Here is a 26,168-nt window from a genome sequence, read left to right as displayed (position 1 = left end):
ACCCGCCAGAGGAAGTAGAAGCATGAATGATCCCAAGCAGCTATAGATGATCAATTCATGCTTGATCCCTGCGATTCCCATGGGGGCACTATTTCTAACAATCTGAGCAGCTTTCAAATATGGCCCATATATATCACAAACGTTTCCTCCTTCACCTGTCCCCACTCCGAAATTACATTGGTCTAAGGTCCAGGACTGACTGGTTCATTTTTGGACTGGTGGCAGGTTTACCACTCAAAGCCCTGAGCACGATCAGGGCTAGAAATAAGTGAGGGATCCTCATGTTCCAAGGAGACACCCAAGAATTACTTCTTTCCCCCCTAGGCCCAAGATATGGGACCCTAAAGTCACGGCATTGTGATACAGAGAAAAGCTATTTTATAATCATTGGTGTGGATTCTAATATTGATTAGTTTATCATTTCCTTCTCCTTCTGAGCCCTCTGTAGTTTGAGTCAAGGGACCTGGAGCTACAGGAGGAAAGATACAAAAAAGAATACCAACTCCATTCAAAAAATCTGGAAGATGGTACTGTTCCTAAAATAGGGGGCGGGGTGTTTTTGGTTTTATACGTTTTTGTTTTTTTTTAAAGCAGCATAAGCTACATAATGAAGTAGCAGGATATAAAGACTTCATTATCACGCTTTTGATATGTCCTCTGTGATTTGGCCTCTTGTGAATAATGATGATCCTAAACTTTCCAACAAAACCTTTTTATCACACCATTGTGTATTCTGCTAATTCTCATATTTCATGTGTATATATTTGCTAACTAGTATGACTGAGATGCAACATATATATAATCCATGGTTAAGTATTTGTCAACGAAAGTCAATGCCCTACAAGCGGAACCGCGCCCTCAGTGAGAAGCTGAGGCTGGAGCAGGAGGCCTTGCCACGGGCTGCTCCCCCACCTCCTGAGACCGCCAATCCCTTTGACCAAAAAGATGAAAAGGAACCCCCACCTGAGGAAGAGACGGTAGATTTGTCCCTGGAGTGGATCCAGGAGTTGCCTGAAGACCTAGATGTCTGCATTGCCAAGAGAGATTTTGAGGGGGTGGTGGACCTGTTGGATAAGCTGAATGAGTATTTGGGATACAAGGCCGTGAGCCAGCCAGTGAGGGAGCTTCGAGCCAAGGTAGATGAGCGAGTCAGGCAGCTCACGGATGTGCTGGTGTTTGAGCTATCTCCAGATCGGTCATTACGAGGTGGTCCTAGGGCCACTCGCCGGGCTGTGTCCCAGCTCATTCGCATGTATAAACTGAGGTGGGAACTTCTAGTCTAGGCTGAAAATATCCAAATAAATCACTGTAGGTTTTCAGGTTATATCTAATGAACCTGTTTTCTTATGAATTATGATGGGTTTTTTATCCCACATTTGCAAGCAGCTCTGCATTATAATGAAACTCTCTATTTTCAAAATAACTTTTTTGATGGCTCGTCCTGGTATGAGCTTTCAGAAGATTGGATCCTTTCATGAGTTCTCTGCTACTTGCCAGGCAGAAATAAATGGGCCATACATGGTAATCTAGGTAACTAAGCAAATCTGCAAATGTGGGAGTTTATATATGGCACAGGAACACTAGGCTTGTACTACTACCAGTTTCTTAATGAATTAGTCTGTCTTTTTAATTTAAATAAATAAAGTACATAAGATGGTGATTTTCCTAGAAATGTAACCGTGTACGTGTTTTCAAACCAGGATTTTGTGCCACTTTATCAAGATTTTGAGAACTTTTACACAAGAAACCTCTACATGAGAATACGAGATAATTGGAACCGTCCAATCTGCAGCGTCCCAGGGCCACAGTTTGACCTGATGGAACGTGTTACAGATGATTTCAACTGGACATTTAGGTGGGTCAGGCTACAGGTAGCAAGCAACAGTTTTTTAGCCAGGGAAGTAGAAAACTATAATGGGTATGCAGAATGTAATTTCTCAAGTTGGAATATGACAACAGAACAAAACTTGATGGGTAAATATTTATTTGTTTGTTTGTTTGTTTATATATTGCCCCCTTCTCTAAAATCTGCTTTAAATGTAAGTTACTGGTGATACAAAAATAATTTCTGACCCATCTACAAAGGGCAAACTACAGCATTTAACACTTCAGCCATTAAACTCAATGGCTCTACAACAGCTGAAGATCCAGCACTGTGCTTCTAAACACTGTTTGGGCAGGCAGTATGGAAGGAGGCCAAATTATGTTGCAAATGGGCTTTTTAAAAAAATTGCTTTAACCCAGGTAAAAACCTAAGAGATTTATAGGCATTTATAACACAGTTTGAACCATCCACACTGCTCAGCCAAACTCTCTTATTAACCCAGTTTGGTTAAACCTTTCTTAAGCACAGTTATAAACAATGATTGCTTGTGCTGTGTAGACGAGACTTCTGAATTACACACTAGGATCTGCACCACTTCTTTGGTATTGAGTTTCAAGCTTGGAACCTAAGGCTTTATATACACTCAACATCATTCTATTGAAATTGAGGTAGAAAAGCACTAGAGTGAAAGCGTATGTAGTGTCTCTGTTTATACTGTGGTTGCTGAAATATTTTGAAACAGTAAATGCACAAATTAGAAGATATTGGGAATGCTGCAGCATGTGGGTTTTATGGATTATTTTTCAAATGATTGAAATTACATTAAAATGTCTCCTTATTTTTTCCAATGTATGATGCACGGTTGTTCCTCTGATAATGGCTCTCTTAATACAACTTGATGGAAGCCATGCCTTTGACGGTCCAACAGAGTCTGGAAGCAGATAAGCATATGTCAAATGTACATTGTTCCTCCTGAATGATCCTAAGGCAATTCTGAAACAATATATACAGGCATTGTTTCACTCGACCCTGAAATGCAGTCACCTGTAGAATGGGACATTGTGGCAAACATTGTGTGTAAGCAAGCAGTTCTTCTTCCAGTGATGTGCCTTGTGTGTATTCCACACATGGGTGCACACGCAGTGTCTGTTGACCCGCACATGTGCGGTACATCTCCCTATGCTCCCGACTGAAGGTATATGGGGCAGTACCAGGCAATGCCACACTATGTTCCCTCTTACTGCCACATGGCCTGAGTTGGAACCCCTGATCCTCATTCGCTCTTACCAGATGAGAGACTTGCCTTTCTCTACTGTAAATAATTTAGACTTAATTTTACTCTATAGCTTAGTTAAGATAGTTAATATACTTGATTAGTTGTAGTATAGTTTGTAGTTTAGTAGAACCACTCCCCAGTCGGGGGACACAACCCCCAACACTGATGGATTATGTCTAAGATCCCAGGCTTCAAGAACTGTGTCTCCTGCCCTCTTTCCTTTTTTATCAGTGATGGTGCCTATACTGCCTGGGAGAAGCACACATCTCGGCGAAGTGTACCATCTGTAAGTCCTTCCCGCCCAGAACCAGAAAGGCCTGTGAGCTCCATCTCTGCAAGTTCCTGATGAAAGAGACGATGAGGCCCTGGATGCACTTAGATCCTGGCTAGGGAGACCCCCCCCCACTGTACAGCAGCCTCCACAACCCGGTAGTGCCCCTCCAAGCACAAGCCATAGTGTGTAACTGCCACACTGAAAAGTAAGGACAAGTTCCACCATGAGAGCAAAAAACACTCTCATGGGCACAAGAGCAGATCCCTGCAGCATACTGCTCATAAGAGATGCATTCCCTCTTCAAGTTATTTCAGGTCGGGTGAGATGTCATGCCTAGACCCCGCGGAACCAATCCCATCTGAAGGATAAGGCAAAGTAGAAGCAGGACCCATCAGTAATGACAGCACAAGGACTGGTACAAGGACTCTTAGAGTGCCCGTCTATGAGCGCGGCTTCGGATACTCCGGCGGTGCCACTTTGACATCACGCAGACAGAAGAGGCCTGACTATGGAATCGGGTCCCTCCGAAGTCTCCATGGGCACCCCACAGACATCCAGACATACAAAGATATTCTTATCTCCAGAGGAGGTGTTCTTGCCATACCCGCAGTCCCCACTCCTCTCGAGCCCATCCATTCTCCGAGACATCCCTATGCCAGGGGATGTACTGCTGTTCCTGCTTCAGGAAAGGCCCTTTCCCCTTTCATCAGACCTGAGCCCTCCTGTACCAATGGGCCCACCGCTTCCATCAAAATCATCATCCAGCTCTGAGGAGTCCCAAGATATACTCCAGAAAGTTTCACCTCTGCACCACAGGAGCCCAGACAGGCAGCCAAGGCATCCCTACCCATCTGCCTATAACCCCCTCCTAGGAAGCCTGGTACCACTTCCCTTGGGGCCCACCTGGGACTCATACTACAGACGCCCAGAACTGTCACAAGAGTCCAATCATAGGACTGGAAGGGACCTCGAGAGGTCATCCAGTCCAGTTCCCTGAACTCATGGCAGGACTAAATATTATCTAGACCATGCCTGACAGATATTTGTCTAACCTGCTCTTAAAAATCTCTAATGATGGGGATTCCACAACCTCCCTAGGCAATTTATTCCAGTGCTTCACCCCTTTGACAGTTAGAAAGTTTTTCCTAATGTCCAACCTAAACCTCTCTTGCTGTAATTTAAGCCCATAGCTTCTTATCCTATCCGAGGTTAAGAAGGATAATTTTTCTCCCTCCTCCTTGGATCTTCTCCTTTTATGTATTTGAAAACTGTTATCATGTCCCCCCTCAGTTTTCTCTTTTCCAGATTAAACAAACCCAATTTTTTTCAATCTTCATAGGTCATGTTTTCTAGACCTTTAATAATTTTTGTTGCACTTCTCTGGACTTGCTCCAATTTGTCCACATCTTTCCTGAAATGTGGCGCCCAGAACTGGACACAGTACTCCAGTTGAGGCCTAATTAGCGGAGGAGCAGAAGAATTAGTTCTCGTGTCTCTCTTACAACACTCCTGCTAATACATCCCAGAATGATGTTTGCTTTTTTTGCAACAGTGTTACACTGTTGATTCATATTTAGCTTGTGGTCCACTATAACCCCCAGATCCCTTTCCGCAGTACTCCTTCCTAGGCAGTCATTTCCCATTTTGTATGTGTGCAACTGACTGTTCCTTCCTAAATGGAGTACTTTGCATTTGTCCTCATTGAATTTCATCCTATTTACTTCAGACCATTTCTCCAGTTTGTCCAGATCACTTTGAATTTTGATATTATTCTCCAAAGTCCTTGCAACCCCTCCCAGCTTGGTATTGTCCACAAACCTTAAAAGAGTGTACTCTCTATGCCATTATCTAAATCATTGATGAAGATATTGAACAGAACCGGACCCAGAACTGATCTCTGTGGGACCCCACTCATTATGCTCTTCCAGCATGACTGTGAACCACTGATAACTACTCTCTGGGAGTGGTTTTCCAACCAGTTTTGCACCCACCTTATAGTAGCTCTATCTAGGTTTCATCTGGGTCATGCGAGACAGTATCAAAAGCTTTACTAAACTCAACATAGACCATGTCTACTGCTACCCCCTCATCCACAAGGCTTGTTAGCCTGTCAAAGAGAGCTATCAGGTTGGTTTGATACGATTTGTTCTCGACAAATCCATGCTGACTGTTACTTATCATTCCTTCCCTGTGCATCAACCAACATTGTCGGTTTATGAGGAGGAAGATGTGGAACCAGCACCGCTGATTCAGATTGGAGTCTCCTTCTCATTGGATGAAGCTGTCATCCCTCTGCTGCTTTCTCCACAGGATGATCATCACGAATATCTAAACTCCTGCAGCGAGTGGCTACTGCTTTACAGATCCCACTGGAGGAAATCCAGGACCCCCCAACACCATCTCCTAGATGTTCTCCAGTCACAGGGATCCTCCAGAGTGGTTCTTCCTATAAATGAGACCATCCTGGAACTGGCTTGGATAGTGAGGCACCCACCCCCAAAAGAACACTACTTTGTGCCGGCTAAAGGGGCTGACTACTACTTCATCCAGCTGGCCCCTAACTCGTTAGTTGTCCAGGTGGCAGCAGAACAAGCTTGTCAGCATTTCCAAAGGTCCATTCCACTAGGCAAGGGGTCAAAAAGATTAGACCTTCTGGGCAGGAAGGCATTTTCATCGGCGAGTCTGCAATTCCACATAGTGAACTATCAGGCTCTGCTAGCTAAGTACAATTTTAACACACATGGCAGGCTTCCTGTGGAGGACCAGACCCAGTTCGAGGCCCTAATGGACAAGTGTATACTGGTAGCGAAGGTCGCCCTCCAGGCAGCAGTGGAGGCAGCTGACACTGCTTCCCTCTCCTTAGCCACTGGACTTGTGATGCACAGGGATTCATGGCTTCAGTTGTCCGGGTTCCTTTGGGAGGTCCAGAAGACCACCCTTTGGACAAAGCCAATGTCTTCAATGCCAAAACATATGAGTCCCTGCGCTTCCTAAAGGACTCATGCTCCACTCTACTCTCTTTGGGAATCTACACCACAGCCCCTACATGGAATTACCAGCTTCAGCTTTTCAGATACCATCCACCAGCTGCCTATCTGCCCTATTACCAGAAGCCACCGGAGCCCCCTTGAAAACGACTGAGATTCCAGAGGCCCACTTCCCAGCTCCAGCCACTACCATCTCCTTGACCTTATCTCAGCCACAGGACATTTTTGATATGCAGGTCAACACCCGCAAACCACAATGAATGCTAACCGCTTCATTCTCAGTCGTCTTCGGCATCCACCTTGCTCATTTTGCCCACAGTTGAGGCAAGATCACCATGGACAGTTGAATACTGGAGATCATCCATCAAAGATACTCCATAGAGTTTGTCTCCTTTCCTTCTCATCCCCCTCTGCCCCCCGACTCCCTTCAGGGAATCTCTCCCACCAATTGATTACTCGGCAGGAAACCGACTTCCCACTCCGCAAGGGTGTGATAGAGGGCATCCCCCCACAACCCCAAGGGAAAGGATTCTATTCACCATGTTTCTTCATCCTGAAAAAAGGCATAGGCGGATACCCATCCTGGATCTTCATCAGTTAAATTGCTTTCATCAGGAAGCTGAAATTCTGCATTATCATGTTGGCATCGATTTCCTCTCTCCACGAGGGAGCTTGACATGAAAGCTGCATATCTCAATATAGACATCCAACTGTTCCACAGGAAATTCCTTTGTTTCAAGGTGGGACATTGACATTTCCAATTTTGTTTTCTTCCCTTCAGCATAGTGGGTGCCACAGATCTTTACAAAGGTATTGTGATGGGGCAAGGCCAGATGGCTACATTAAAGTAGTGAGGAACAGGTATGTTAGCCCCAGGCTAAACAAATCCCTGGTACCATAGTAACCAAATGGCAGTTGCTCCAGGTTAATCAAGACACCTGGGACCAATTAAGATCCTTCTAGAAGGCAGTGGAGATAGCTAGATTGATTGGGACACCTGAAGCCAATCAAGGGCTGGCTGGAACTAGTTAAAAGCCTCCCAGTTAGTCAGTGAGGTGTGGGTGTCAGGAGCTATAGGAGGGAGCTGTGCTGTTGGAGGAATGAAGCAGTACAAATCCAGATCAGGTGTAAGGAAGGAGGCCCTGAGGTAACGGTGAAGGAGATATTGAGTGGGGGCTGCTGTGGGGAAGTGGCCCAGGGAATTGTACATATCTTATTTCCAAAAAGTCAGCGACCATAGCTGCTAATTTTAGGGTCCCTGGGCTGGAGCCCGGAGTAGAGGGTGGGCCCATGCTCCCCCCTCCCCTCCCTGATTAATCACTGAGACTGGGAGACAACAGAGACTGTGCGAGGGAGGATTGCTTCTCCTCACCTCCGTTGTTGGCTTATGATGAAAATGGCTCAGTAAGCTGTGACCCTTGCCTCTAGAGAGAGAAGGGCTACATGGAGGGTCACAGGGAGCCTCTGAGGGTAGCAAACATCCTCCAGGAAACACAGGACCCACAGAGTCAAGGACAGAACTTTGTCATAGTATTCACGATCATAGCGGCTCAAATGAGATGCCAGGGTCACACTGTATTCCCTTATCTGGACAATTTGCTCCTAGTGGGACAATCATGACAGAAGTTGTTTCCATGACCCAATCTCTTCAAAGACTTTTGGGTTCCCTAGGAATCTGCATGAATGAAGACAAGTCCGTTTTGTCACCTACACAGATTATAAATTTTATAGAGATGAGACTGGACTTGGTTGCTGCATGGGCCTTCCTCCTGGCAGAAGGCTTTACTACAATGAGCTCCCTAAATGCCTACATCTGCTGTAAGCCCCACACAACAGTCCACCAATGCCTCTCCCTTTGGGGCACAGGGCAGCCTGTACCTACGTGATGCCCTTTGCAAGACTCCAAATGCAGTGCCTACAGACTCAGCTCCTCCTGACCTATAAGCCGAACAGGGACCACATCGTATCCAGAGTCATTGTCCCCTCAGACGTTCTGACCCCTCTTGCTTGGCGATCCAGTCCATCCAAGGTCATGAGTGAGACCCCCTTCAGCTCTCCCACTCCTAAGGCCACCATCATGACAGACACCTCCCTTATGGGATGGGGTGCCCACCTGGACCACCAAACAATGCAGGGCATGTGGACACCATGGGAAGCCAGAAAACACACACATGTCCTGGAGCTCAGGGCAGTCTGCCTAACCTTCAAAGCCTTTCTTCCCCTCTTACGTGCTCTCCACATACAAATCCTTTCAGACAACATTGCCAATGTGGCATACATCAACAAACAAGGAGGGGCCGGATCTCATTCCCTCTGCTCAGAGTTGGTCAGACTGTAGAATTTGTGCAACAGAAACCAGATGACCTTAAAGGCTGTGTATCTCCTGGGCATCCAGAATTCCCTGGCAGACACACTGAGCAGGACTTTCCACACTGATCCCAAATGGGAACTACAGGACGCATTAGTGACCAACCTCTACACATGGTGGGGTACCCCCAACTGGGATCTCTTCAAGTCGTATGCAAATTGGAAGCTCCCACTGTATTGCTCCAGGGGCACTGTGGGAAGAGACTCTCAGGGCAATGCTCTTCTGCTCCCATGGATGGGTCACCCCCAATATGCTCCGCCCTCCATTCCCCTGTTGCTTCAGGTTCTCCAGTGCGTCGGGACAGAGCCACCATCATCCTCACAGCACCCTACCGTCCCTGACCATTCTGGTTCGCAGACCTCATGAAGCTCTTCACCCATGCACCAATCAGGCTCCGGTATTCCCAGATCTTCTCAAGCAATATCAGGGCAGGTTCAAACATCCCTGCCTGGACCACTTCATCTCACACCCTAGTGTTTGGATGGGTGTCTGACATAGAGCAGATCCACACCAGTCCAGCAGATCCTTAACCAGAGCAGAAAAGATTCAACCAAAACATGCTATCAAGCAAAGTGGTTTCGCTTCCTGGAGTGGGTCTGCCACCACCACCACTGACCAGACCGGGTGACCATTCTGGTCATCATAGATTACTTCCTTGCCCTAAAAACATTGGGTTTAGCTCTCAGCTTTATCGATGTACATCTTGGTGGCCTTCCTTCCCCTGGTGGACAGATGCTCCATCTATACATACCCTACGATGGTACGATTCATGAAAGGCCTGCTCAAAACCTTCCAACCCTTCACCAAACCCACACCTCACAGGGACCTTAGGTAGTCTCATGAGGCCTGAGAAGACGAGGCTTTCGAACCTATATCGTGGCCCACCTTTTCATAAAAGTGGCATTACAAGTTGGGTCCAAAGGATCAGTAAACTAGCAGCCATGATGGCTGGCCCTCCCTACACGGTATTCCATAAGGACAACGTTTCCTTGAGACCACACCCCAAATTTCTCCCTAAGATGGTCAGAATTCCATCTCAACCAATCCATCCATTTGCCTGTGTTCTGCCCAAAACCACACGCCTCCCCTACAGACAAAAGACTACACTCCCTCGATGTCAGTCAGGCCCTGGTGTTCTACCTACAAAGAACTAACCCTTTCAAAAGTCTCCATCACTCTTCGTAGCCCGGCAAAAATATCAAGGGGCCAAACCATATCCTCACAGACGATCTCCAAGTGGGTCTCAGGCTGCATACTGGAATGCTACAAGATATCAAACCTCCTCTCTCCTGGGAGCGTTACAGCTTGCTCTCAGGCGTGTTACAGTTCTACATGGGCACAAGCCACTTCCTCCGCTTCGTTAGCGGACATTCTGTGGCAAGACATCTGCAAAGACACAGCATGTTATTCCATAAACACATTCACAGTGCACTATGCCCTCGATCATTCAATAACTGTGAACAAAGCCGTGGGATTAGCAGTATTGCAAATGGCTCTGCCAGTAGCCTCCTTGCATCCACCACCACACTGATCACAAGTCACCCACATGTGGAATCATTTGAAGAAGAAGAAGAGTAGGAGGTTACTTACTGTAACTGGAGGTTCTTTGAGATATGTGGTCCCTATCTATGTTCCACTACTTGTCCTCCATCCCCTCTGCCTGGGACTTGACCACGTTGCAGTAAGAGTAGGAACGGGAGTGGTATCGACCTACACTGTCCCTTATACCTCTGGTCGGGAGCACGAGGAGACATACTGCACATGTGCGGACCAGCAGACACTGCTTGGAAAAAACGTCCAGATTCAGGCACATGGCGCACATGCGCACCCACATATGGAACTCAGATAGTGACCACACATCTCGAAGAACCTCCAGTTACAGTAAGTGACCTCATCTTTTGACTCAGTTAAGAAGAAAACAATTGGAAATTATCAGTAGGACTATAAGTATACAGAATGTAATTTCCCAAATTGGAATATGGCAATAGAACAAAACTTGATGGATAAATATTTATTTATTGCCTCCTTCTTTAAACTCTGCTTTAATTGTAGGTTTACTGGAAGAACTATCAAGGATGTAATCAACATGGGCTCTTATAACTACCTCGGCTTTGCAGAAACAGATGCTAATGCTCTGAAAACAGTGGCAGATGTATTACAGAACTATGGGACAGGAGTATGCAGTACCAGGCAGGAAATGGGTAAGTGGAGTAAACTGCTAAATTGCTGCTATGGTTTCTGTTGCTAGATGGGTTGTTTTACAGATGCCATGATGAAACTGGATACTTGTAAGATTGTATGCTTGTTAACTATTTCTTGCTTGGCTATTAAAAGGAATGTTAATTTTCAATACTATGTAATTGTTAAAAAGCTTGAGGCAATTTTTGTCCCATGTGCTAGCTTGCCATCCAAGAAAGGTGCATCTGTCTCCATCTGAAAGCAATTGCATTGCTGTGCAGAAGCTCTTTCCTTGTGGAGGAATAGTTTTCTGGAACTCTTTTATGTATGATGCGGGTAGTGCAAAAATATAGAACTAAGGCATGCTAGCCTTACACATTTCTGCTGTCAGCTACTGGTGATTGCAAAGAGAGTTTGTAGTGTCTTTTCAAAGCTGTTTTGACTAATTTGGGTAACTTGCATAACTTTACATAGTACAACTTGCAAGTCTCCAGAGTTTTTGGTTATCAGTTGTTGTTGTCTCCTCTGGAGATCTCTGTTAATGGTCATAGTTATCATACTAAAAAGTTTGGACAGAACTTTATGAAACCTGACTAGCAGTGTGTGTTCGTGGGAGCCTGAAATCTCTTGATCTGCTCAATGTCCCTGCTGATTATGAAATGGTCAGGAATTTTCTATCAGAATAATTTTTCAATGGAAAATGCCTTTTTTATTATTTTTATTTATTTTATTTTTTTGCAAAAAATCAAAAAAATTGTGGGAAAATATCAATTTTTCTGACAAATTTCAATTTTCCACTGGGAAAATCAAAATGACGGCTCTCCACCTACAAGAGTCTTGTCAATTTCATTTTCTGACTGCAGGGGGAAAACATGCTTGTTGGTGGCACTACTAGGCCTTTCCCTTCCCAAGCAATACGACTCCTTGGCAGGTTCCTCCTGCTACCCGCCTGGTTTCAGATATCCCATTCCGGAGTCTTTGGTTAGTATTTCAACAATAGCTTTTATTATAGAAATGAAATCATAAACACGGTAACTCTGTTGGTTGAGCAGCATCACAGTGGCAGAACCTAGCTAGCAGATAATGCCTAGTCAGATAATGCCAAACAACTGGTAACAGTATATATATTAGCAACTGATTTACAATCACTACGGAACATGATGGAGTTATTGACAGGTAAACAGATTAACAAATTAGGAACTGTTGCTAGGTAAACTAGTAACTGTTGCAGGGCAAAGTAAGTCTAGTACTCTTCACATGAATCATAACCATAACAGGACTTTGAGACCTGTGCTTCTCCGTCCAGGAGTCCCTTCTGCACGTGTGCAGATACACAAAGGTCACACAGTGGACACCTTGATTAACAGCCCCTAGGCTGCACTCACTCTACTGTCCCTATACTAGGGATCGGCAACCTTTGGCAAGCAGCCCGTCAGGGAAATCGGCTGGTGGGCGTAGATGGTTTGTTTACCTGCAGTATCCACAGGTTTGGCCAATCACAGCTCCCACTGGCTGCAGTTCGCCATTCCAGGCCAATGGAGGCTGAGGGAAGCAGCAGCCAGCACATCCCTCGGCCCATACCGCTTCCCACAGCCCCCATTGCCCTGGAACAGCGAACCGAGGCCAGTGGGAGCTGCAATCGGCCGAACCTGCGGACACTGCAGGTAAACAAACCAGCCCGGCCCGCCAGTGGCTTTCCCTGACGGGCCATGTGCCAAAGGTTGCCAATCCCTGCCCTATACTGTTAGCATAGCCTACAATGCTTATCTACAGCACTTAATAAATTGTTATAACAAGCCCTTTAGGCCCCAGTGATGCAAAGACTTACACACATGTTTAACTGTATGCACCATTGATGTCACACTAGGACTACTCTCAGTGCGTAAGGTTAGGCAGCTGCGTAAGTCTTTGCAGAATCAGGGCCTAAATTATAAAGGTTTCCTCTTCTTTTTCTCCAAGGAACGTATTGCAGTAGATTTCCGCACATCTAAAATCATTGGAACTGCATAGAGTTTGGATTTAAAAATGTGACAGCTTGTAGTTAGTACTATAGTGACATGACCTTTGATTTCTTTCCTGTTGGAAATGCTGGTGGCTGGGAAGATGAGGCACTTGATTGTATGGATTCTAGCTATTTTTAATAAGTAAGCATTAAAAGGGATCCCAGCTCTCTTGCATTCATATTTTACTCAAAAATGTACAGCCTTTCAGAGGGAGAGTTACAACAGAAGGAGGTAATGGGTTAAAAAAACTAGGAAGAGAAGGTATAAGGATGGGTTTAGATCATTTGGTGTTATATCTGCAGTGCTGCTTTAACGCTGTGCTAGTTAATACTAAAGCAACTTTACAGAACTTGAATTATTTACTCACACCCTTGGGATGAGTAATATTTTGGTTTGACTTTTTGTGTGAAATATTTTTTTATCATCATCATAATAAGGCTGGGCAAGAAGCTTTTTTTCAAAACGACTTATTTGGGCTGAACTTACGTACTTGAAGTATTAGGAAATTGAGGTATAATAGCTAAATCTAGAGACTCACTATTGTCCCAGACCAAGAAAGCCCGTAAGCATGTGAGTAAGCCTGAGCACAAATAGCGCCTTTGAAGTTACACACATTTGTAAATGCTTTGTATGTTCATTGCCTTATTAGTAAGTCTTCTTTCTAAGCATTGATAGGTCTGGGTATGATGGGAATATTTCATTTCTTGGAGAAGTGTAGTGAAGAGAGGGGAGAATGAAGAAGTAGAATGATTATTTTAAAAACAAATGCCAAATAAAAATCTACAATATAATAAAACCTTGGGCCTGAATCTGCACGGCCTTGTGTAGTGAAGAGTGCATGGTAGATGTAAGATGCTACTGAATCAGAATGCGAGTATTTTTCAGGTGCTTGGCTTTGGAAATAGGTTAACATGGAAATTTTAATGTTTCCATTTATATATTTAAAATTACGTCTGCATTTTACAAAAGAGATTCGAATCAAGGCAGAATATTGCCAAAGACAATACTTAGGGCTTGTCTACACAATTAGACTACGGCAAGCTGGGGTGTGAATCTACCCCACACTAGCCTGCCACAGTCTAACTGTCCCTGTCCACCCTGCTGTCATGTGTTAACAGTTTGTTACTGCGCTTTGAGCTACTCCTGGTTCAAAGAGGACTAGATCAAAGCACTCTCACGAACTGTTAATGCACGTCAGCAGGGTGGAAAAGGACAGTTAATCCAGGGCAGGCTAGTGCAGGGTAGATTGACACCCAAGTTTGCCATGATGGTCTAATTCAGTGGTCCCCAACCTTTTTGTGGCCAGTAGCACATTCACGTTTTCAGAAGAGAGGGGCGGGCGCCAACAATTTTTCAAGGCTTATTTTGTATTTCTACATTAAATAATATGAAAAACATCATATTTAATATTACATACTATATTAATCCATACGATAAAAAGGGTAATTTTACATGTGAAAGGTATTAATTAAATTATTCGGCAATTACTCTTTCACTTTACCATGTGAATTTGCTCTTTTTTGTCTACCTGTAAGAAAAATTAAGGAGTTTTTACAAAATAAATATCACAGTTTTCATTTTATTTATTTTTAAAAAGTAAAACATTGTTGAACTGCTGGTCCAAATATATTTATTATTCTTACTTTAACATAGAATGAAGCCTGCAACCCTGGAGTTCTCTGTCCCCGGCAGGCGTGGGGCCGCGGTTTCTCTCCGACTTCGAAGCTGGAGAGAAGCCACGGCCCCGCCCATGCCGGCGACAGGGAACTGTGCCCGCAGTCTGCAGCCCTGGAGAAGCTGGAGAGAAGCCACGGCCCGGTGCCTGCCGGGGACAGAGAACACCGGCGCCCGCAGCCTGCAGCCTCAGAGTTCTCTGTCCCCGGCAGGCGCAGGGCCGTGGCTTCTCTCCCCTGCTGGGCACTAGGCAGGCGCACATAAATGCCCTGGCGGGTACCATGGCACCCACGGGCACCGCGTTGGGGACCACTGGTCTAATTGTTTGTGTAGACAAGTCCTTAGTTACTCCATATTTTAGCAGAAATGATTGCAGTCTGAGTAAACATGATTAAAAACTAATGACAATGAGAAAAGCAAAATCCTGCCCATGCTGTCTCTGAAATAGCTAGTCATTTGCCTGTTACTTTAATATGCAACTTATAATACAGAAGCATAAGGACCTAATAAAAAGAGAGAATGGTGTATCCAGATTCTTGTGTCAATTTGTGAGACAAGCCAATCACTTACTTTTTTTTCAAATCTTGTTTCCTTTTGTTTTCCCACCATGCAAGATACTTTTTCAGTATATTTTAGAAAATGGTATTCGATACATACACATAGATGTATACATCTAGGAACAAAGAACATAAGCCCTACTTACAAGATAGGGGACTTTATCCCACGAAACAGTGACTCTGAAAAAGATTTGAGGCTCATCCGCTGAACATGAGTTCCCTGTTCGACACTGGGGCCAAAAGGGCTAATGCAATCCTGGGAGGCATCATCAGAGGAATCTTGAGTAGGAGTAGAGATTATTTTACCTCTGTATTTGGCACTGGTGCGACCACTGCTGGAATGGTGTGTCCAGTTCTGGTGCCCACAATTGAAGAAGGATGTTGAGAAACTGGAGAGGGTTCAGAGAAGATCCATGAGAATGATTCAAGGATTAGAAAACCTGCCTTATAATGATATCAAGGAGCTCAATCTATTTAGTTTAGCAAAGGGAAGATTAGGGGGTGACTTGATTACAGTCTATAAGTATCTACCTGGGGCACAAATATTTAAAAATGGGCTCTTCAATCTAGCAGCGAAAGGTATAACATGATACAATGGCTGGGAGTTGAAGCTAGACAAATTCAGACTGGAAATAAGGCACACGTTTTAACAGTAAGAGTAACTAACCACTGGACCAATTTACCAAGGGTTGTGGTGAATTCTCTATCACTGACCACTTTTAAATCAAGATTGGATGTTTTTCTAAATGATCTGCTCTATCAATTATCTTGGAGAAGTTTTATGGCCTGTGTTATATATAGGATGTTATATAGGATGTCAGACTAGATCATCACAATGGTCTCTACCAGCTTTGGGATCTTTGAATCTAATCTGAACATGAATTTTCCTCTTATTTTAAAAAGCGGTGCATCCTGAATGAGAATCTGCACCCCTGCCCACTACAAAGTTTAGCTCTCTGGGGACTCTACAGTTAAACACTTGATGGTTCTATTGCTGGCCATTGTACCCTGTGGAGCTGGCACCCAGAAGCAGTAGCGTCTACTGCATCATTAGGGCTCTGTAGCAGCCATGCAGGATTTCTTCCCCAGCCCCTTTTGAAATTCTCCCCTTGCTACTCAGTCTAAGAGCAAAGGACTAGATTTAGCCCACACAGAATAAGTTGGGTGTGAGTTTTATCAGGGGGGTTGTGGGGAGAGTTTAAATTTTGGTGCTCAACCAAAAATCAGTTGTCATTTTGTTCTGTTTTTTATTATTATTTGATTGGTCTTTTAATTTCTTTGATTGCTCAGGGAAAATCTGAATTTCCATGTCCACATTTAAATTACAATAGCACTTAACTTTGTTCAGGCTTTAGGGCTGCATGTCACATTTTAGTAGCATGTTCTGGCAGGAGGTGGTGGTTGTGTTACTATTTTTATTTTATTTTTTATATTAAAATTGTGCCCAAAGGTCCTAATCAGGATCAAGTCCTATAGCCCCAGGTGCTGTACAAACACAGGATGAGATGGTTACTGCCTTGAAGATGATATAGTGATAAGAAACTAAAGCTAATGTGAACTTAGTTGTACTCTTAGGGTACGTCGATACTACCTGCCAGATCGGCGGGTAGTGTTCGATGTATCGTGGATCGATTTATCACATCTCATCTGGACTCGATAAATCGATCCACTAATCAATGCCCAGACGCCACCTCGGTAGGCGGAGTAAGCGCAGTCAATGGGGGCGTCGCGGCAGTCGACTCGCCACCATGAGGACAGCCAGGTAAGTCGAACTAAGATACGCAAATAGCGTAGCTGAAGTTGCGTATCTTAGTTTGAACTCCCCCCAGCCCCCGTCCAGTGTAGATGTAGACCAGCCCTTAGAAACGATTGCAGTATTTATGACATGAAGTTTCGGATGTAACTAATGATTTAGGGTGTCTCAATTTGTGGGTGTCCAGCTTTAAAAAGGGCCTGATTTTCAGAGTGGGTAAATCTGAAAATCAGGACTATTTCATGTGACTCAGGTTGAAATGTCACAATTACCATTGACTTTTGAAAATTTAGGCCTATGACTTGTATTGGAATGTCAGGATTATTGGGACTCTGTCAGTTCAGTTTTGGCCCCAGATTTAAGGGATTTGTTTGTTTTAAAATCAGCTTTTATTAAATCCAATGGTAACAGAAAATTTTCCATACTATTTTTTTTTAAATCCAGTGGAAAGAATTTAATTTAAAAAACAAATTAAATATTGCCCACCAGCGTTTGCAAATCAGACATTACAGCATTGTACTAGCACAGATAATGGAAAGTGAGTAAGACTTTTAACTTTGTTATTTAAATATTTCATAAGCTGTCAGTGACTTAATCACCGGGCCTGGATTTTGTCAGCCTTGGCAACTTGCTGTAGGAGTGTACACTTGCATCTGACGAAGTGGGTATTCACCCACGAAAGCTCATGCTCCAATACATCTGTTAGTCTATACGGTGCCACAGGACTCTTTGCTGCTTTTACAGATCCAGACTAACACGGCTACCCCTCTGATACTTGACTTCACATTTCCCTACACCCAGGTGAGCTGAGGGATGACATTAACATAAAGGTGACTTAATTTGGTGGGTGAAAATATGAAAGTCACAATTTTTTATAACAATCTTTCATTGTTATCAAGAATTTCCCATAATACCTTTGTCTTTTTCAAACACCAACCTGACAAACCCACACTATCCTATAACTGCTTCACAGCTGGGAAGAGGGATGGGAGGGAATTATTTGGGTTTTCCTTTCCAATTTGCTGATGGCTGTTTTTTCTCCTTTTATTAAGTAGACTGCTTATGCCACCTGATTGGGACAGCTCTGTGGCCCCAGTTCTCCGGTCAGGCTGGGCTGCAATCAATGCAGAGTCTGGTGGGATGTAGGGGAAATGTAACATCAAGGTGACTTTGTGCCAATCATGGGACCAGTCTAACCCCAGCAAAACAGAACAGTCTTAGGGTTGCTATAACTTGCACCTTCTGGTAGCGACAGTTCCACTAGCTGGGAATTGCCAGAACGCTGGCCAAACCCCATTCCACCGGACACGCATCCAACACTAGAGGGCTAAGTGGGTGAGGGTAGGTATAACTGGTGTAGCTGGTTGTACGCACCTGGGGATGGGGACTTTCCCATGCTGGGGGAATCCTCCTCTATGACTACATACTTAAATGACTGGTTTTAATACGTTTACTATCCTCTCATTTTAAAACCCGAGAAGCTTAAGTAGGCTGAATCTGAATCAGCTCTGTTCTCCCACCCCCATATGATTTTGTCACTAGCCTTTCATTGATAAGATCTGGTCTATGCATCATACTTCTTCCGTAACACCTCACCCACCACCTACGGTAGTTCCATCATAATTAGAGACGTGCAAAGCCAGGGCTGGTGTTGTAAATCCTTGTCAGTCAGGTTTGGGTTTTGCAAAACAAAACTCACCAAATTCAGGGGTGGTTCTGGTCTGCAGTTTGGATTTATATCCAATAGTTCTATAGAATGACTGCATTTTATTGGTACCTAGCTTCCATTGCTGGGATTTGTCATTCACAAATAGTAATGGGTGAATCTCAAATTGTTCAGTCTATCATCCTAGCAAAGTCAACAAAGGCAGGTTAAAGAAATACCAGAGATGCTGCCCTTTTCTGTTCCATCTAAGAATGACAAAAACATACCTGCAAGAACTACTGTTAGGACAACTGACCGGATTGGGAAAGACGGGCATACAATTTTTTTCAGCAGATATGCATTTTTTTGAGTTGATGATGTTCCTTTAAGCTACTGTACATATGTGAACAGAAAAACAGGAATAGAAAACACTACCTCAGTACAACTAGCTGAGTTATAATTGCTGCTGGAACCATAAAGAGGCCATTTTATGGTTGGTTTTTAATGATGACAGGTCAGATCACCTTTCTGGCACACCGCTTTCATTATCCCTCCATTTCTCCACCTGTCTCCACCAGAGCAAACAAACGCTTCTTGTCTTCACCTTCAGTTCCCTTCATCATTTAGCTCTGCCTCACCTACCAGACCTACTCTTCTGTCATGACACCAACTCCGCCTCTGCTCTGCTGGTGACACGAGCCATTATCATGCATAGGTCCACTTGGTCCTTCGGCATTGTCACACTTTATCCTATGCTCCCTAACCATATTCCTGGGGACAACACTGTCAAAACCCATAAAAATACCTCCCTTCCTCCGTCAAATTGCTGCTTAAGACTTATCTCTGCCATGGTGCCTACAGAACTCTACCACACTAGTGGCTAGGCAGATAGCAAGTTGAGGATACTAGTTTTTTATGCAAAGTTGCTTCATATCTTATCCTACCGTCCTCCTCCCCCACACTCTTTTGTCTGTTCCCTATTGCTTTTGATATCATCATAAGAATATGATATGTCTGGAGTAGGGTTGCCAACTTTCTAATTGCACAAAACCGAAAACCTTAGCCCTGACCCTTCCCCGAGGCCACACACCCCTTTCCCGCCCCTTCCCCAAGGCCACTACATTCCCCCTCCCTCAGTGACTTGCTGTCCCCCACTCTCACTTACTTTCAATGGGCTGGGAGCGGGTGAGGGCTCTAACTTAGGATGCAGGCTCCGGGGTGGGGCTAGAATGAGGGGTTCAAGATGTGGGAGGGGGCTCTGAACTGGGGCAGCAGGTTGGGGTTTGGGAGGGGGTGAGGGCTCGGGTTGGGAGTATGGGCTCTGGAGTGGGGCTGGGGATGAGGGGTTCAGGGTGTGGGAGGGGGCTGTGGGTTGAGGAAGGGGATTGGAGTGCAGGGGGGTAAGGGCTCTGGCTAGGGGTGCAGGCTCTAGGGTGGGGTGGGGGATGAGGGGTTTGGGGTTCAGGAGGGGGGCTCGGGGTTTGGTGGGGACTCAGGGCTGGGGCAGCAGGTTGGCTCTCGCCCGCAGGCACCGTCCCCGCAGCTCCCATTGGCCATGGTTTCCGGCCAAGGGGAGTGTGAAGCCGGTGCTCGGGGCAGGGGCAGCGTGCAGAGCACCATGCCCCTCCCCACCTCCGACTAGGAGCTGGAGCTGCTGGCCACTTCCGGGGAACAGTGCAGCGCCGGGAGAGGCAGGAACTAGCCTGCCGTAACTCTGCAGCACCACCAACCAGACTTTTAACAGCCTGGTCGGTGGAGCTGACTGGAGCCATCCGGGTCCCTTTTCAACTGGGTCACCCTAGGTCTGGAGCAGAAACGTTCATTTTTATTTGTTTGTACAGCACTTAGCACAGTTGGGCCCTGATATTGGATTGGGATCTCTACAGGCACGACCCTTATACAAATACAAAATAATAATAAAGGCTGTTTTCCTGCTACGAGACCTCTCACGCCTAATTGAGATGAATGGATTGTGAAGGGGTGAGTTCTCTGCTATTCAGTTAACTATTAGTGGCAGAAGAGGTTTTTGCTGCTTCACAGCTTTCAAAATGGAAAAAGACGCAGGACAAACATTTTTCTTCATCCCTCTCTACCAAAGCATGGTTAGGATTACCCCCTCTTGTTTTTTTTATAGTGGGAAAAGTTGGGGAGGGTGTTGTCCATTTGTTTCCTGTTTTACCAAAACTCAAAAGTAAGGACAATTTTCTTTCTGAAGGTGATTTTTAAAAAAAAAGACAGCATGGAAAATATAAAGACTAAGAGGTAAATATTTCAGAAAGTTATTAGAATGTGAAATAGGACACTGTCGAGAAAAGTGTTGTGCTACTTGAACAATAGATGTCGGTCACCTCTTTGGCCGAATTATAATTCATCTGCATCCTTCTGTTTTACATTTTGTCTCAGGTGTGCAAGATATAAATAGAAAATCTTTGTCAGATCTGAAGCATCCATGTAAATTAACTGCATATTTCCAGATCTTTCTTGCTTTTTATCCTTCCTTCCTTTTGAATTGTATACATTTTATATTGTAATGAGATGTTAAAATGCCTTGTAATTCTTAATCCAGGTAACCTTGACAAACACATAGAACTAGAGAACCTGGTGGCCCGGTTTCTTGATGTGGAAGCGGCTATGGTGTTTGGCATGGGCTTTGCTACTAACTCTATGAATATTCCATCACTGGTTGGGAAGGTGAGTATGACTATTGCCTGCTAATTGTTTTGCCTACAGTTACACTACTTCAAACGCGCAATAAATGGTGAGGCTTGGTCTGAACACAAGATTAGATACCAGGAACTTCTGAGTTCTGACACTAATGCTCTTCTTCACCTCGGGTTCACCATTTCATCACGCTCTCTGTCAGTCACTCCTGGGCGTTGCTAAGACGCTTACCACCCTTGTATTTAAGTATCAGTGTAAGTACTTAGCCTCTTTCCCTCCGTTTACCCTTCTCTAAAATGTGAATAGTTTTTGCCTCCCATCTCAGAGTGCTGTTGTAAATATTAAATAGTGGAACGGATTCTCCTCCTGCTTACTTAGGTGTAAATCCATTGATGTTGGTGGAGCCACACCAGCATAAAACTGATATGAGAAGAGAATTGGGCTAGGTTTTGAGAAATGAGAAATGTTTTGTGAGAGGCTGAATATTGATATTACATAAATCTGAGACCAACATTGCAAGAAAGCTGTCAATAAACACACGCACAAAGTTTAGACTATCTTACAGAAGGTTAGTCCAGTAATGGCTTGATGAACTACAGTATGTTTTGGCTTTTAGTTGGGGAAATTTGTAACCTCACTTGAGTTAGACATGATTGTGAAACAACAGATTGCATCCTTCTTGGAGCTGATTATTGATATCCCAGAGTGTAGTGTATGTTTGAACATTAATACTAAGAGCCTTGTGAAGCATAAGGTTGAAAGTAAAGTGCCTGGAGCACCTGAGAAGGGGGAGAACTATGTCCTAGGATAAAATAACAGTCATATTTGTGAAAAATATATTTTATTGAAATTGATATCATTTAAAAAAAACTTTCTCCAATAGTCTAGTGGAGGGAAATTTGGGGTACAGTGCAGGGACACAATGATGGGAAAATGATGTTCCTTATTTGTAGAATCTGAGCTTCCGGTTGCAGTTTTGGGATACTCAGAGGTACAGTATGGGAAGGAAGGAGCAGAATCTCCAGTAGTCTTCTTCAAGTACGTGTTAGAGTGGATCCCACTGTGTGTGCACATGCATCCCATGTGCATGAGCTTGGAATCTTTTGCCAGTCCACTTGTTACGGATGCATCTGGCATAGATTGGAACAAAATGAGACCCACCATCAACTCAGTATTTCTCCAGTGTGGCACTCCACTGAGAGATTTGTTCACCACCCAAGACATTGCAAAGTGCCTGAACTTCTATTCCAGGACCTTTACCAGATGTCTCCCTTCTACAATGAAACCAAGGTCCCTTTTACACCTTCTCAAGAATCCCAGAGTGATCGTCAAAGTAAGCTGGGACCAGATGAGTCTCATCATTTTAGCCCCTACTGGCCAAATGCAGTTCTGACCTCTACATAGAGAAACCCATTCACTTGGAGGCCAGATCAGATGTTGCTGGACTTGGCTACCAGATCAGATATGAAATTTGGGAGAGCTGTACTCCAATCTCTATTCAAGTGATGCAGCTAATGCTTCTCATGCCCTCCTTTTGGTAGAAGAAATTGCTTGCCTTCTGCTACAGTGGGATCCACACATACTCGAAGAAGAAAGAATGGTTACTTACCCTATGTTAAATGTGGTTTTTCAAGCTGTTGTAGTCCATGTGGATCTCATGACCTGCCCTCCATCCCTTTCGGAGTCCTCAGCTGACATGGGCTTTGAGTTGAGAGGGAACTGAGAGCCAGTGAACGCGCCACTCCACCCTTTATGCTTTTGCACAGAACGATGAGGGGGCTGAATGCACGGCCCTGCTGGTCCCTGCCAAGCCAAAGATTCAGAGCTCGTGTGCATGGGGAGTGAGATCCACACTGACTACAACATCTTGAAGAACCACTGTTACAGCAGGGTAAGTGACTGTTCTTGATGTTGAATTATTGCCCTATATTATGGAGACTTCTCGTTTAATTTATCTCCATAATTTAATGCAGTAGCTTCATCCTGACCTCCAAATACATATGCACAATTCCTATTAATTTCAGCGTGAGTTCCGCATACATAGCTCAAGGTAGATTTCAGACCATCCATGTGTGAAATATTTCTCCGCCTCTACTTAGTTAACCTGTATTTGCAAAACAAATATTTGCAAAATGATGCATTGCATTGTGCTCAGGTAACAAAAGACCACAGAATAATGCTTAGGATTAAAGCAGGGGCAAGATAAGGCTCCAGTTTGAATCTGGCTTTTGCTAATATAACAGATGATGCAATGTTAGTTTTTCATGCATTTCATTGAGGATTTTTAAAAGGAAAATGAGTTTTTAACTACTGGAATTAGTGACTGTAAAAGTTACTAAAGATGAAGTGTGTGTGAGTGAAAGAGACAGACAGATCTTCCCCCCATGCCCAAGCACCACTCCGATACAGTACAGGTGTCATGCAACAAGCCAGTTACAGCTCCTGATTCTGTAAGACCAGTATGATAGCTCCAGCTCCAGAATGTTACTTACTTACCTCACTGACATATGGTCCTTATGGGATCTTACAGCAGAGGAGGATCAATGGAGCTGCACTCTGCCCACAGCTCACTGAGGAAAGGAAGCAGTAAACGCAGGTGCCAGGTTCACTGGGTTTAAAGCAGCAAGGAGCTCCCCTCCACCAGGGTAATTCACCGCTGGCTACTTATAGACAGTATCTGGCCTCCTTTCACCTCCTTGAAATATTCAGGAATCTGTCCCCAAGATTTATATTAGTCCCTGAAGCACAATATTGCGTCCAAATACCCCCAGACTTAAGAAATTTTCCAAGTCACATTTAAGCATTGCAGTTTGGTTGGTCTTTTGTGATCTATACACTCACATTAACTTGTGAATATTCTAAAGGTTTATATGTGGATACTTACTGTGATCCTTCTCCACAGGGCTGTCTCATTTTAAGTGATGAGTTGAACCACACATCTCTTGTTCTTGGTGCAAGACTTTCTGGTGCTACCATTAGAATCTTCAAACACAACAGTGAGTACTGATGCTGGAGATGTTTGGTGTCAGAGATGTTCCAACCAGACAGAACTGCTTATAGATTCATAGATTCATAGATTCTAGGACTGGAAGGGACCTCGAGAGGTCATTGAGTCCAGTCCCCTGCCCTCATGACAGGACCAAATATTGTCTAGACCATCCCTGATAGACATTTATCTAACCTCCAGAGATGGAGATTCCACAACCTCCCTAGGCAATTTATTCCAGTGTTTAACCACCCTGACAGTTAGGAAGTTATTCCTAATGTCCAACCTAAACCTCCCTTGCTGCAGTTTAAGCCCATTGCTTCTTATTCTATTCTTAGAGGCTAAGGTGAACAAGTTTTCTCCCTCCTCCTGATGACACCCTTTAAGATACCTGAAACTGTTATCATGTCCCCTCTCAGTCTTCTCTTTTCCAAACTAAACAAACCCAATTCTTTGAGCCTTCCTTCATAGGTCATGTTCTCAAGACCTTTAATCATTCTTGTTGCTCTTCTCTGGACCCTCTCCAATTTCTCCACATCTTTCTTGAAATGTGGTGCTCAGAACTGGACACAATACTCCAGTTGAGGCCTAACCAGCACAGAGTAGAGCGGAAGAATGACTTCTCATGACTTGCTCACAACACACCTGTTAATGCATCCCAGAATCACATTTGCTTTTTTTGCAACAGCATCACACTGTTGACTCATATTTAGCTTGTGGTCCACTATAACCCCTATATCCCTTTCTGCTGTACTCCTTCCTAGACAGTCTCTTTCTGTATGTGTGAAAGTGATTTTTCCTTTTACAAGTTTTGCCATCACCTATCCGAGAATATTTTATAAGGAGCAGGAGATTAGCCTCTCAAAGCTATATATGATTTCTGGTTTCGGAGAGAGAAAAATGAAATGCATACAATGACAGTTTGCAGTTGACAAGAGACCATGACCACTGTCCTGGTTAGCCATGTTGGAGCTCAATTTTCAAAAATATTTCTCACCATAACCACCCTTTTGGCTTGGCATGTTGCTGAGATTCTGTATGGTGCTAGAAAGATTTATTTACAATTGAAACAGAAAATCAGTACAAAAGACTAAGGGTATTCAGAAGCGCTCAGCGCTGGCCTAACTCTGTTACCACTGAAGTCAGTGAGAGCAGAGTTAAGCTAATGCAGAGTACTTTTTAAAACCCCACCCTAAATTTCTGGCAGGTTTTTTCAAGTATTCAGAAAGCTGGGATATAAGCAAACCACATACTGACTTCACCAAAATAGGATTTTAGGACAAGACTGATACTAATGCTATATTATAACTCTGTTGTTGCATAGCGGTCTGTACCAGCACCAGCTACTGGTATGGCTTCAGGCTAACCCCTCCTCGGTAACTTCAGCATAGGCTTTCATGTGTCAAGTAACACCCCTTCTTATGTCTTAGACTTATTAACAAAGTTCACAAGGAGACATAAGAACTCCCATCCAACATCCTAGCTGGCTCAGAGTTCTTGGTGTAGGGTTCTTAGGCCTGTCCCTTCCCTGCTGATATTTCGCTCTAGCAGACTTGCCCGCCACACTCTAGCTTCCCTAGCTAGCTTCTGCTCCCTGTAGGTGTGCATCCCCAGGCCTTCTGCGTAGGAGCCAGGAGAGTCTTTCTGTGTGGAGCAGTTCATGCGGTCCTTCTGCTCATTTCAACCTCTCCCTGCTTTCTGTTGAGTATCAACTCCCTGGGCTTTCTGTGTGGGTCTTTCCTTCTCTCTCTTTGGCTATCCATAGGCTTCTGTTGTATTTCTCCCCTACATAACTTTCTTGTCAGGTGACTTAGCTCATTTTCTCCACTTCGGCAGGTGAGTTAAGTGTGTCACAGATGGGGCTGGACCCATCTTCCCTTAAAGGGCCAGTCATCCTGTTACATGGTCTTTTAAAACATTGACAACATTGCCTTTTACTTAATTAATGCTGCTGACACTGTGGCATTTGTGGTACTTGCTA

The 26,168-nt window shown here is 44.3% G+C and overlaps 1 protein-coding gene across 5 annotated transcripts in view; it reads left to right on the top strand.

The window, feature by feature from the left end:
- Positions 1-26,168, top strand: part of SPTLC3 (serine palmitoyltransferase long chain base subunit 3) — a 136,908-nt gene that overhangs the window by 58,437 nt on the left and 52,303 nt on the right. For all 5 annotated transcript variants that reach the window (XM_045008802.1, XM_045008800.1, XM_045008799.1 and 2 more), the window contains 4 exons: positions 1,701-1,855; positions 10,783-10,931; positions 21,107-21,231; positions 24,104-24,197. In XM_045008802.1, the coding sequence (XP_044864737.1) occupies positions 1,701-1,855; positions 10,783-10,931; positions 21,107-21,231; positions 24,104-24,197 (523 nt within the window). The remainder of the gene's footprint in view (positions 1-1,700; positions 1,856-10,782; positions 10,932-21,106; positions 21,232-24,103; positions 24,198-26,168) is intronic.

Source organism: Mauremys mutica, chromosome 3 (genome assembly GCF_020497125.1).
Source record: "Mauremys mutica isolate MM-2020 ecotype Southern chromosome 3, ASM2049712v1, whole genome shotgun sequence".
NCBI lineage: Eukaryota > Metazoa > Chordata > Testudines > Geoemydidae > Mauremys > Mauremys mutica.
This window is presented reverse-complemented; position numbering and strand designations above follow the sequence as displayed.